The sequence below is a fragment of the Trichoderma asperellum genome, chromosome 4 (genome assembly GCF_020647865.1).
Source record: "Trichoderma asperellum chromosome 4, complete sequence".
Classification (NCBI taxonomy): Eukaryota; Fungi; Ascomycota; class Sordariomycetes; order Hypocreales; family Hypocreaceae; genus Trichoderma; species Trichoderma asperellum.
In genome coordinates, this window is record NC_089418.1 from 2,845,575 (window position 1) to 2,857,693 (window position 12,119).

The following is a 12,119-nucleotide window of genomic DNA, read 5'->3' on the forward strand; positions in this document are numbered from 1 at the left end:
AATGCAGCTGGCTAGCTCTGGGGCACCTTGATCTTAAGTACATGTACTTTAGACTTGATAGCTTCAAGCAGTATTATAGGGGCATCTTGAATCGTATCACTAATAGATCGAAAGATCCATTTATGATACAGCCCCGCTGGCCTGATCGACCAAATGAAGGTTTGGTGTTAAATAATTCAAGTTTTGGAGCGGTACTGGGGGCCTGATCTGCTCTCCTGCTCTTTGAGATTATTAAACGGCACGGGCTGAATTCATTTGACTTAGTATTCCTTTCTGCTCTAGCCTTGGTTATGACCATGATCACCCAGCTTCCGGCTAAGTCATTGTTCATCCACTGCTGACACAGAATATGACTCTGGAGTAGCTGGACCTGTCTTGGAATTGCCTGAGGGAAACCTCTCTCCCAACGAATATCCTGTCAAAAATGACGGCTGTTGTGGTGTGTTACATGGGCGGTGTTGTTGTATAAGGTGAGAACCGATTGAACAGCTGTCATATTGACAGCGGTGTACTGTTTTCTGGATTTGCAGAGTGTGGTGTATATGGACATTTCTCCAGGCATAATGGTCCCCTTACTAAGACTAAGTCATCTAGAATCGATTGACTACTGTACTTGGAAAATTATCTCACTAGCAACTTTCTTTTACCTCAATTGAGAGAGTGGATGGCGATGAATGGCATAAGTACAGATTTACTCATCAAGCTTAAATACTGCCTCTACTTTATATCCAGGAGCTAATTTCTGTATTTAGACTTATTCGTGATTCAACGATCATGATCATTTATTTCATCACGGGAGACAATTTAAACTTGCTCATTCGAAGCTATTTATCAACAATTACGTCTAAGCAAGGCATAATCAGCTCATTCCTGCAGAGCCCCTACAGGAATTGGCCTATCTATTTACATTTACTCTATCTTGTCGTCAGTTGCGGTTCAGAAAACGCTGCTTGGTACTTTCAGTCCGCCCTTTATACATATAAAAAAATGGTACACCGGAGCCAGAATATCATGAATACGGGGGGCAGAGTAGCTCAATTGGCGTGCAAGAACTCAATCACCGTGTGGGAGTGCCTTGATTTGAGCAATTTATACAAGGTTTCCTTCAATGGCTTCCCCTCGGCAACCAATTCACAATATTGTTGCGTCTCCGGGGGTTACAGGTCCGCCGACCCGGCACACGTCCGGCAGCCTTTCCCCACGACTCTTGATAAAGTACGAAAAGCTTTGCTTGTAATATGAAACGAGCTGTCACGTCTCCAGGGGCTTATAACGCGTAACACCGGGGCAACGAGCAGGCAATTGCTTCTTAGTGCTTTTTTCTTTCTCAGCAGGATAACAATTGGCCATCGACACAGTTCCTTCTCACCCAAGTGCACTGCACCTTCCGTTCAAGTTTTGCAGCCACCACTGCAGTCAAACGCACTTTCCAGAAATCTTCTGCTCTTCACCAGAAACCAATTCTTGTTTAGCATCAGAGCTTCTCGGTGTTCAGTCGAGGCTGCACATCATTCAGATACACGGCATCCTTCTTGATTGACCAATCTCTTCTTGGTACCTACTCGACATCTTCTGCTCCGCGTTGGCTCCAGCCTATCGCTAGGCTCCTTAAGAGGTTGCATCTTCAGCAACATCAGAACGCTGCTACACCGCTATCTAGTTGGAGACTGAGATTGCTCATCTCGATCTCCTTGATATCTTAAGCTGACAAATATCAGGCGGCGACGTCACCTGCACTTCGCTTGAAGAACATTTCTGTGTGCCTTGCAGTTTCCCAGATCTACCAAGACCGCTTCCTGCTCTCTAGTTCATTTTGGCAAGTACCTACCAGCTCGGCTATCCTCAAATAAAAATAAGCTCCTTCTCGCATATACTAACTCGGACTCTGCAGATCTTGGAAGGTACCTGATTCTGGTACCAAGGTAAGGCAGCTCGTCGGTGCTCATTTCGTGCTCGATTTGCTCTCTTCACAAGCCAATCCACTTCTACTCAACTTCAACTGCACTCTTTCGATCACCGGCCAGCTTCAGCACCGCCCTATTCATTTCCTCTTGTGTCTGCTGTCTTCAATAGTTTGTCCCCGTTGGAAGCCTAATTAAGGCTTTGTATGCATACTCGTGCTCACTTGGCACCCACTTGGTAAATTTCTTCTTCTCTCCTCGCTCTCCGGCTCTGCATGCACCTGTTGATGAAATTATTCCCCCTCTTTTCCCTACCAAGAGCTACAGACCTCTAACTCCTCTTGCCTACGATTGCTAATCACATACCAACGAGAATAGATTCCAGCTACAGTTGTGCTTGTTTTGGCTTGCACTCGTCCGCGACTGTTTTTCTTCGCAACTTATACTGTTCTTCACTTCTGTTTCTTCCTCTCACTTGGGGAGGAATTTCTATTTGTATTTACTGCCATCGTCTTGAAACTAGCAATGGCCGTACAAACCTACACGCCCCACGAGCTTCTCCATCTTCAGAAGGCACCTATCGGAAAAGAGCTATACGGTCAGCTCCAAGCAAAGCTTCGCCAAGATCAAGAACTAGGTAAAGTTCTACCTTTCAGATCCTCTAGTGTCTTTGCTAACTGGCTGGAATCACTTTAGGCGAAGTCTTACGGTTACCCCTTGAACGCTCGCTTCCTCAAATCATGGAAGAGCCAACTAATATCTCCGGTGGTGCGGAGAATGCCTCCCCTCGCCGTGGAGAAGGGGCTAGACAGCTAGATGGCACTGAGTCTGAATGGAGATACCGTGGCCGCACTGATTCGGATGCCATCGGAGCACAGCCCATATCTGCGCCGACTGGCTTAGCTGCTCAAAAAGATGAAGGTTTTCAACGATTCTACCGAGCAGTTGTGTCGCCGACTCATGTTCGAGTTACAGCCGGTGGTCGCATCGTACCCAATACACGCGGCTCTCCATCGCCCACAACTAGGTGGCCCAGAGAAAAGTCTACCATTGAGGCAGCTACCAACAACAGCCGCCAACCCGGCCGAGAGCCTCTCCAGCAAGGTCAGTTTGCTATGCCGCAGCCTATTGGCTTTTTCCCTCCGCATGCTATGATTCCGGGCTTTGCTCCTGGAATGGTACCTATGCCAACAGGACCAGCCCCATATCCTATTATGCCATGGCATGTAGGTTTCAATATTGGCGGAGCTATAGGAATGGCTCCTCACCCCATGGGCCATGTTCAAGGCCTCGTGGCAATGCCGCCGCCGCCACCAAACTCCGCGAATAATGACCGTCAAAGTGAAACAGGAGCTTCAGAGAACGCGACTCCAACTCGGGTTGTTGCATCCGACCATTGTGATCCGACACGTCCCCATATCCATAATGGACAATGGATGGTGCCGCCGGGAAGTACTTTTCACCCCTATGCTTTGGGATCTCATCACGGATTCTTAAGACCCCCAATGTTGCCACCCATGGCAGCTGGCCAGAGGTTTATCCCTAGCCATATTATGGCTCCTGTGCCTCAGGGCAATGGACAGATTCCCCAAGCTCAGGCAGCTGGCGTGCCGCTTCCCTTGCAGCAATATCCTACGGTACCGAACCTTACCCTTTCTGCTGGACAACATCAGTCCTCCATCCGGGCCAGCCAGATAACCAAGAGACAGCTTTCGGTGCTTCGAGCATCTCTCAAGTGGACAGAAGACCAGCTACAATACAACAAGCATCAGATTGATGAAAGAACCATGGAACTCCATGCGCAGTCGTTGCGTCACTCCATCGATCATTTCGAGAAGATTCAAGACGAGCAGGCTGCCAATGAGGATAGATGCCTCGCAAAAGATCAGTCTCAAGACGATTTGAGTGATTCTGCATCCGCAGACGAAGATCGGTCAAAGTCTCCAGTGACCAACAGCAGCGCAAAGCCAGAAAACAGCGCCGACAGCTTTTCCAGTCTCCCAGATGAGGCCTCTATAGTGCGAGCTGATAAGGGAAAACCAAACGGCCAGCGGATTGCTTTTCCTTCTAACCATGACGGTGCTACAATGCAAGCTACCCCTAACGTCCAGTCTATGGGTGTACCCGATGAAACTGCCGCCGGCAAGAAATCATCAACTTTGCCTGTCACTGCGGCGCTGGCTCCTCCATTCCAGCCTCGCGTAATAGGAAATCAATATTCCAGCGACGAATTGCCTCGTTCTGTTAATATGCAACCCATGCACGAGGAGAATGTTTCCCCTCAGCCTTATCTTGTGGGAGAGCTACCCCTTGGTATGAACGCTGAGCAGGCTCGGGACACAGACTACGTGTACCCTCGACAATTGACTGAGGATGAACTCCGAGCTCGTCACATGTACTGGGGCAAAGCTCCTCACCACCTCCAAAGCGGTCTTCCAAAGTTCGATGGCAAGGACTTTTATCCACCTTCGCCAGACAGCAGTCAATCTCCCGACAATGACTCGGATCTCAATCGGAAATTTGATACCGTCATGGCCAAGGTGATTGAGACTGAAAGCGGTGGCAGAAACGGTGGAACTGAAGCTGATCCTTTCCAATCTTCTCGACGTACTCCGCATACATTTGGACGAGGTGGAAAGGGTGCCTCAACTGAATCCGGCTCATCTCAGAAATCCACGGCCCCTAGCCAAGATAGCGATATGCTGGTTGTTCGTCGTTCGCGTCAAGATTCAGGAAAGAAAGTCCTTAATGGAAGTCGTCACCAGACGACTGTTGCTGACAGTCCCAATGCTCGCTCTGAGAGCGACAGCCCCGACGAAAACGACGTGAAAAACATCGTATTCAAAGGACGTAACTCTTTGCGTCAAGCTCGGTTCGTAAATTACCCTTCTACATCGCGATTCGACTAACACGGAGTATTTCCAGGCCAAGTCCTCGCAGCGGCATCTGGCATGAGATGATGAAACGCGGTACCTCAAGTGGTAACGCAGTTCCCGGAACAGTTTCGTCTACCACAGCCCAAGGTGTTCTGCCTCACTATAGCGGCCACGCCACTGCATCCCTTGCGCCTACAGCCACCAATATCAACTCTGCTCCCCGAGAGCAGGCCACTAAATCGGGAAACTCCAATGAAGGTGGATCGACGAACTCCGCGGTGGAAAGACAGATTGAAAACAGACCTCCTGGAGATGGCAAGCTCAATGCCTATCTAGGCGTTCAGGGATCGAAGAAGCGGCCTTCGGTGATTTGAGAACACGGCAGTACGGTTTCATGATGCTGCAGAGAGCAGCTCAATCGAAGATTCAACAGAATCATGTCTTATTACGAGCACATTTAAGGATTGTATGAATACCTATCATGAAGATTACGAGATTTCGGCATTATTTCCTTTCAACTTTGTTACCGCCTTCTTTAGCAGTGACGAATCATCTGAGAATCATACCATGTCAGTCTCAGCATTTATTCGTGGCCAAAAGGAGCGGTACATTATTGCTTTTTTAACAGATTCAGGGCGCCGCTTATTGTTAGAATTCCATTGTATGATAGATGTAATACGTTGGCATGTGAGGAATCATGAGGCTATGTTCAGACCGTGGAGGTTTTGTACAGAGTATAGTTTGCTACAGCTAGAAATGGCGTTCTCTTCAATGGCCAGCCAAACTGCTACCAAGCAGGGAATTTGGCCTTTGGAGGAATCTCATTTTGTTTATGATCAATAATATTGCTTTTGCTTTGCTAATATCTTTGAGCCATTGGCTGTGAATCCAGCATGAATGAGAGAGAAGGCCAGAAGGAACGGTATACATAAGATAGAAATGCTGATTTGCTTCGGTACGAGGTATAGGTGAAAATACTCGCACTGTATTTTCGACATGGTAAGACGCGCGAGACTAGTCAAACAACGGCTCCAAAAGGCTTATCGTCTACGATTTGTTCCTCACTATCAAATTTCTAACTCCGTTGCAGAAAAGGCAAGCAGAAATCTTCAGCAAGCGATAGAGATTCGTGGTATGAGTCTCAGTCGGGGTTTATTCTTCGCCAGTCGTATACCTCGAAAACCATCAGTCATTGTGGTCGACGCGGAGATTATCTAGCGGGATTCACATCATACTACGAAGCGAGCAACCGACCTACCTGCGTATATGCCTCATCTTGCTTCGCTCTTCAAGAGCTTTAAAAGCCAAGATATCCATGGCAGTCTACAAAGGCTGGGTTGTGACAGCCCCTCGGCGAAATCAAGCCGAGTTCACAAAGCCTCACTGAGACAGCAGCAAAAAGTAAGAGGGACACAGCGAACGCTTCGGGAAACACCTCCCATGGAGCATTTCACACAACAAGTTGGTGAAACGGCCATTGAGAATCGTAAAATTCTCGATTCATCTACCCTGCTGAGAACGCCGGACCTGCAGGGCCTCGGGTATCGCTAAAAACGCCGGATTATATGCCCATTCCCTTGTCCCGTTATTGTGCCATGGATGCATCACATGGAAGAATTGTTAAGCTGAAGAAAAAAATTATTCACCTCCTCGTCCCGTCCTTTTTGTTGTTTAGGTGTTTCTGCATTTAAGCAGAGACCTTGTTGGGAGCGCGGAGCTCACGGCCAACCTTGGAGCGGGCCAGGATGCTCTCACGGTCCTTGTCAAGCTTGAGCTTGGTGATGACGACGTTGGAGGGGTGGATGCCCAGAGGGACGCTCTGGCCGCTGGCCTTGTCGCGGGTGACACGCTCGACGTGGATCACGTACTTGAGACGGTAGACGGAGGTGACCTTGCCCTCGCGGCCCTTGTTAGAGCCACGGACGATAGTAACCTCGTCGTCCTTGCGGATGGGGATGCTGCGGACCTGTTGGCGGAGAAGTGTTAGTTTTTTATCGCGTATAGAGAAAAAAATTGGTATTGGGCGAATCAACGTACGTTGTACTTCTCACGCAGCTCCTTGCTGAGAGGGGCGCTCATGATGACACGGCGCTCGCCAGAGCCGGCCTTGAAGTGAGCACGGCGGCTCTTGCTTCGGGAGGAAGAAACGTCTGTTTTTATCTTTGGTTAGTTCCAATATTCAATCAATTGGTTGGAGATACAGCTAAACTCACTCTTGTTCAGCTTGACCATTTTGGCGGTTGGATTTTTGGGCGACGAGGAAATCCTGTTGTCTGGCGTTGGGTGATGAGAAGAGAAAGAGAAAAAAAAATCCAGCACAAGTCGCGCGGTCAGAAAATTGGTTGTCAAATTGGTGGGCGAAATTTTAGCGGACTGTGGTCATGCACGTGATTTTGGCCTGCCCTACTTTGACGCTTAGCGTTTACTAGGCGATAGTCGTGCACTATGCTTAGTCACTCAAAAATGGCTAGCAGTAGATCGCCTGCAATTAGATTTGCGAGATAAGCTATTGAGATAGAGTCTCTAAAGGCTCTCCAATTGGCCTTTGTGAGCGGAATACGTTTTTTTTTGGGTTTGTACGCTAGCTATGCATGATTGCTTCCCTTTCGGAATAATATACAGTGTTTTATCCAAAGTCCTCGGTCATCTATCTATAGTATATCATCATAGAGAGGCCGCAACGCCACATAGAAAGTATTATACAAGGGCACATGGATCTTCAAGGCCGTTTAGCTTGAGGCAGGAGGGGTGAATCTGCCATTGTTATCATATCTCGCTTCTGCATTGAGTCAGTAATGGAAAGTAGACGGGGTCCAAGGCGTCATGAAAACTTACTAAAGAATGTGTAGTTTAGTGTAACGGTTTCAACCCCTTTCATGTTGACATCATTCAACAAATCGGGGTCCAAGTAGAAGAAAACAGGCATGTCCACTGTCTCGCCAGCGTTTAATCTTTGCTCTTCAAAACAGAAGCACTGGATCTTGCTGAAGTAGCCTGCACATTGAGCGGGCGTTACGCTATATGTTGCCACACCAATGATATCTTGATCGCCGAGGTTCGTGGCCTTGTAGAATGCCAGGGCCGTCTCGCCAGGCAAAACTCGGACCTCTCGCTGCTGAGGGACAAACTTCCATGGGAGGACGTCAGATACGGCAGCGTTGAAGGTGACTTTGATTCGCTTCGCAGAAGTGACGGGCACAAGACGGGTGGAGAGGTCTTCGCCTTCGTCGCCGCCCAGGCCATAGGCGCGGATCGGCGTGCCACCCCAGCCAGTGGTTTGGCAAATCTACAGCCAGATTAGCCCATTGATCAGTTCAGTCGACAGATTGAAGCTTCGCGAACCATTTTGTAGAGGGGCACAGCGCCGTACGCCAGGCCAAGAAAGCCAATTATCGCGCTGAGGGTCCAGTAGCTGCAGAACACATGAGCCTAGTCTTCTCCACACGAATTGCCCGCTCAGAGAGAGTCTCCATACGTCGAGGTCTTATTCTTCTGATTGTACTGCGCCCGAATGTTTTCCATGTAGGCGGCATTCGCCTGCTGCCGAGGCGGCGTCTGCGGCTCTCGACGAGGTCTTGAGATGGAGAGATTGCGGCGAAAGTCTGCGAAATTGGGGCTGCGGCTCTGTGGCCGGGCATTCTGGCAGAAAAAGCAAGCCCATTGGGGCGATGAGCTTGCTGTCCGTGAAGGACTGCTGCGCACAAGGCGCAAGGCGGTATTCATTGTTGCTGCGTTGCGATATTTGCAAACGGTTGAAGAGGCAGTAATTCTTACATGTAAGCTTGAATTTGGCGCTAGCATCTCTAATCTGATAGCGCTCAGTGGCGTGACATCTCGAGGTGGGGCAGCGGTTCGGCTCGGGTTGATTTGGCTCCAGCAGTTCAACTCTGCCAGGAACGCAATTAACATGTACCCCACTGCCTTGATGTCTGATGTGGTCGAGTTCGGTGATGGTATATACGGAGTATTGCATTGGGGCGTCTTGTGATGGCGTCGTGGACCGGATACAGAGTTGGGTGAAGCAGATTGATATCACGAAATGGAGCATCACATGTCAGACTTTAGTTGGCTGGCCGTATCCGAATTTATCTATTCATATTGCAGTCAAGCTTCGGTATTTATGCTTATTACTATCTATTGCTAATTTCAATATTCGAATGTCAATCTTGTATCGCAGCATCGTGCTGATCGTGTCATCATATAAATATAAAACCCAGGCTACTCCATACGCAATGGGAATATTTCTAAAAAGAATAAGATGAGAAAGAAAGAAGGAAAGAAAACAAGGCCCTTTCAACATCTGTCAATGTTTTATGCCAATTTTTGACGTCCATATTTCTTCTGGATACCATTGACAAGTGGTTTCACCACTTTCTGTCTTCCGGACTGCGCCAGCCTCTCTAGCACCTGAATGATGAACACTTGGATGGCCAGAATGATGAGTCGCAGTAGCTGGTCCAGCAAACCTAGTCTGGGAACCCTTCCACGACTATAGGTAGAGTCTCGCATCTCAAAGGGGAGCTTAGCACCTAGATGATCCTGAGCCACTTGCAAGCCGCTAGTAAATCCATCTTCGTGGAATCCGTATCCGGTCCAAGCACCGATATAGCTAATCCCTCTCCTGTCCTGTATGTAGCGCAGCATTTTTTGTGCACGCACCGAGGACGGAGTGTATAGAGGATGGCTGTAGCGGAATGTCCCTTGAACTTTGCTTGGGTCGGGGCGCTGGATGGGATTTAGAGTGACCAAAACATCTCCAAATGGATTTCTTGGAATGTGCTGCAGGATATTCATGTTATATGTCAAGCAAACCTTATCCATCATGGCCTTTTTCGTTGAAGAAGAAGACGTTGTAAGGAAATTCCAGCTTGACCATGCCTTTTTATTTCGTGGCATCAGCGACACATCCGAATGCAGCACTGCTTCGTTTTGCGTCGTTTGAAAGCAAGACAATATCGAACGCTCCTGCTCTGTGGCAGAGGCACCGAGGATGGACAGAGCTTGGTCACCATGAGTCGCTAAGATGACATGGTCATAAACCTCAGTCTTGCCATTTTCAAGATGTAATAGCACTCGACCCTGCGAATCATTCGAGACGTTCTTGACGGCAGTATTGAGGAACAGGTGATTGGACGGAAAGCCCTTCATGACAGCATCGATATATGACCGAGCGCCATTTTTCAATGTAAGCCACTTCGGGCGTAGGGCCAGTGTTGATAGCAAGTGGTGATTCCATCTAAATCAATTGTCAGTACCAGGATGGCTGGTCAAAAAGGTATATTCGACTAACAGGAAGCGGACAAGTGTCGTCGCAGGAAACTCTAATGCGCATTTATCCGGGCTGGCACTCCAGATGGCAGCCGTCATGGGTATCAAATAGTCGTCTCGGAAGCCATCCGAGTACCCTTCACGCTCTAGGTACTCTCCAATGGTCAAGGTCTTGTGGACATGGTTCATCATGTGCTCTCCTCCATATCGAGGCTCATATTCCTCTTCGTCTATGAGCAGATCTAGTGCAAATTGGCTGAAGCGAACGATATCAAACAGCGTCCTCCACATCCTGGGAGAAAAGATGTTTCGCTTTTGGCAGAAGATGGTGCCCAGGCTCGTGCTCGCCCATTCGAAAAGACCCCGATCTCGCGATACGCTAAAGGTCATCTCAGTGGGCTCGGTTGGCACCCCGACGGCTGGCTTTCCAACCCTACTCAGAAAATTCAAGAAATTCGCTAGATATAGAATAAGCGTTTGGCACATTACAATCGACCATCTCCATTGACTCACGGTATGTCGCAGTGTTTAGGACAATGAAGCCGGTGTCAACGTCCGTCGTATACTTGCCAGCCTTCCACTGCACAGTGTTGGCGTGGCCGCCCAAGCGGTCTGCGGCCTCGTAAAGGTAGACATCGTGATACGTCCTGTTCAGGGCCCAAAGCGCAGCAATGCCCGAGCAGCCGCTGCCGACAATGGCCACTTTCTTCCTGGTAAATCTGTTAACGGAGTGGCTCATGGGAACGGCGGTTTGTGTGTAAGTGGCGATAGATGATGGAGGTCGAGGTGAAGCACGAATATTAAGGCTGGGAAAAGCTTCAGCTGCCCAAAAAAAAATAACCACCCAAGGCCATTTGCACATGTCAGAGACTCGACCTGAGCGGCCTCGAGAACGACCAGGGCAAGGGGGGGAGGAGCTGCCGGCGCCACCGATGGAACTGTGCATAAGTGTAGCGGCGCTGATTCGATGACACGGAATAGATAGCATGCAGGAGAATCAAACAACTCACACATGCCGCGGTTCTGCTCGCAGGGGCATCGTTACTTGCAGTACATGCAGCGATCTATGCTAGGAAGGACTGGGTACTGCGTCTGTGCTGCTGATACACGCGAAGGCAAGGGATCGGATCACCACAGGAACACACAATCTGGCCACCGGGTCGGGGATTTTACAGGAGAGGCTCCTCTGCGGTTTATGTACTCCTAATGGGCTGCCAGGGTCGTGGACGATCGAGGACGCAAGCGGCTGAGCTAGCGCCACAGGTGGCTGGAGGTGGACGCTTTCAATGAACCTTGGATCTGCGGCCTTGTCAAACTCCCTCTCTCATGCTACCTCATATCTGGATGGCGCACGGATGAAGGTGCCTAAGCACACTATCTGGGCTTGCAAGCCAACGATTTCGGCACATCTTGTCAGGGGCTGAGAAGGTGGTGGGTGGCTGGCAGATACTAGCAGCCGGAATCAATAAGCTGCTCTTAGCACGGCTTGTCATGACAGCGATGCGATGCTGCGCACTAGGCAGGCTAATACTTGGCGCAACGACCAGGTATGGAGTATGTACTGGCCAGGATGCGATAACGCACTCGCATAAGACTCTACAGCAGAACTGTGGCCTGATGCAATTACGTGCCTCGACGTGGAGATACATCAGTGGAGCAAAATTTTCTGTTTGCCTCCATTATCACATGCTTTCAGCTGGTAGAAACCAGAGCCCGAAATTTGTCAATCGTTTCTCCCTTGCCAGAGGCGGATCAGTCCACCGTCTAATGAGACCGCTACGCGCCTTTGCAATTCTTACGGCAGCCGGTGGCTGGCATGTCGAGCACTCAACGGGATCGGGAAACGTGGGATTCGAATCTCCAATTCTTGAAAGCGCCGTGTAGGAAAACCTGCATCTCATATACCCGGCATCTCAACTTTGCGCCATTGACAAGTCTAGACGCTTAGCCTTTATATTCTTCGAAGCCGGGAGAATCAACTTTATGGAAGAAAAGAAGAAGAAAAAGCAAATTTTGCATGCAGCTCTGCAAAGATAATATCTCCCAGAGTGCACGGACCATCTGCTTAGTCACT

General features: G+C 49.1%; 4 protein-coding genes across 5 annotated transcripts; 1 reads left to right on the forward strand and 3 right to left on the reverse strand.

Moving 5' to 3' along the window:
* Positions 1–2,426: 2,426 nt before the first annotated feature.
* TrAFT101_007340 (uncharacterized protein) lies at positions 2,427–5,151 on the forward strand (the record flags this gene model as incomplete). Its single annotated transcript, XM_024904435.2, has 3 exons — positions 2,427–2,538; positions 2,598–4,773; positions 4,827–5,151. The coding sequence occupies 3 exons, from the start codon at positions 2,427–2,429 to the stop codon at positions 5,149–5,151; spliced, it is 2,613 nt and encodes an 870-aa protein (XP_024756464.2).
* A 501-nt stretch (positions 5,152–5,652) lies between these two features.
* On the reverse strand, positions 5,653–7,090 carry RPL26A (60S ribosomal protein uL24). The gene is made up of 3 exons (XM_024910227.2): positions 6,991–7,090; positions 6,815–6,927; positions 5,653–6,743 (listed from the first exon to the last, which is right to left on the reverse strand). Exons 1-3 carry the CDS (start codon positions 7,007–7,009, stop codon positions 6,465–6,467), a joined length of 411 nt encoding a protein of 136 aa, XP_024756463.1. The 5' UTR covers positions 7,010–7,090; the 3' UTR covers positions 5,653–6,464.
* A 170-nt stretch (positions 7,091–7,260) lies between these two features.
* Positions 7,261–8,541, reverse strand: TrAFT101_007342 (uncharacterized protein). Its single transcript, XM_024908815.2, has 4 exons — positions 8,253–8,541; positions 8,120–8,189; positions 7,613–8,063; positions 7,261–7,556 (listed from the first exon to the last, which is right to left on the reverse strand). The coding sequence occupies exons 1-4, from the start codon at positions 8,498–8,500 to the stop codon at positions 7,507–7,509; spliced, it is 819 nt and encodes a 272-aa protein (XP_024756462.1). The 5' UTR covers positions 8,501–8,541; the 3' UTR covers positions 7,261–7,506.
* A 233-nt stretch (positions 8,542–8,774) lies between these two features.
* TrAFT101_007343 (uncharacterized protein) lies at positions 8,775–12,008 on the reverse strand. Of its 2 annotated transcripts, XM_066128015.1 has the most exons (4): positions 11,056–12,008; positions 10,559–10,755; positions 10,068–10,503; positions 8,775–10,013 (listed from the first exon to the last, which is right to left on the reverse strand). In XM_066128015.1, the coding sequence occupies exons 1-4, from the start codon at positions 11,082–11,084 to the stop codon at positions 9,089–9,091; spliced, it is 1,587 nt and encodes a 528-aa protein (XP_065984129.1). In that variant the 5' UTR covers positions 11,085–12,008; the 3' UTR covers positions 8,775–9,088. The 2 variants fall into 2 exon arrangements, with proteins under 2 accessions (XP_065984129.1, XP_024756461.2); XM_024904434.2 differs by having other exon boundaries at positions 10,559–12,008.
* Between the last annotated feature and the right edge of the window lie 111 nt (positions 12,009–12,119).

What these genes read in the sequence shown, in the direction of transcription:
- TrAFT101_007342 (XM_024908815.2), bottom strand. Translation starts at nt 8,500, where the DNA reads ATGAATACCGCCTTGCGCCTTGTGCGCAGCAGTCCTTCACGGACAGCA. An exon ending in CTGTGCCCCTCTACAAAATG is followed by an intron (nt 8,064 to 8,119) that starts GTTCGCGAAGCT and finishes ATCTGGCTGTAG; the next exon opens with ATTTGCCAAACCACTGGCTG. An exon ending in ACTAAACTACACATTCTTTA is followed by an intron (nt 7,557 to 7,612) that starts GTAAGTTTTCAT and finishes GACTCAATGCAG; the next exon opens with AAGCGAGATATGATAACAAT.
- TrAFT101_007343 (XM_024904434.2), bottom strand. Translation starts at nt 11,033, where the DNA reads ATGCTATCTATTCCGTGTCATCGAATCAGCGCCGCTACACTTATGCAC. An exon ending in CCTAAACACTGCGACATACC is followed by an intron (nt 10,504 to 10,558) that starts GTGAGTCAATGG and finishes TTCTATATCTAG; the next exon opens with CGAATTTCTTGAATTTTCTG. An exon ending in ACGACACTTGTCCGCTTCCT is followed by an intron (nt 10,014 to 10,067) that starts GTTAGTCGAATA and finishes CAATTGATTTAG; the next exon opens with ATGGAATCACCACTTGCTAT.
- RPL26A (XM_024910227.2), bottom strand. An exon ending in AGCTGCGTGAGAAGTACAAC is followed by an intron (nt 6,744 to 6,814) that starts GTACGTTGATTC and finishes CTCCGCCAACAG; the next exon opens with GTCCGCAGCATCCCCATCCG.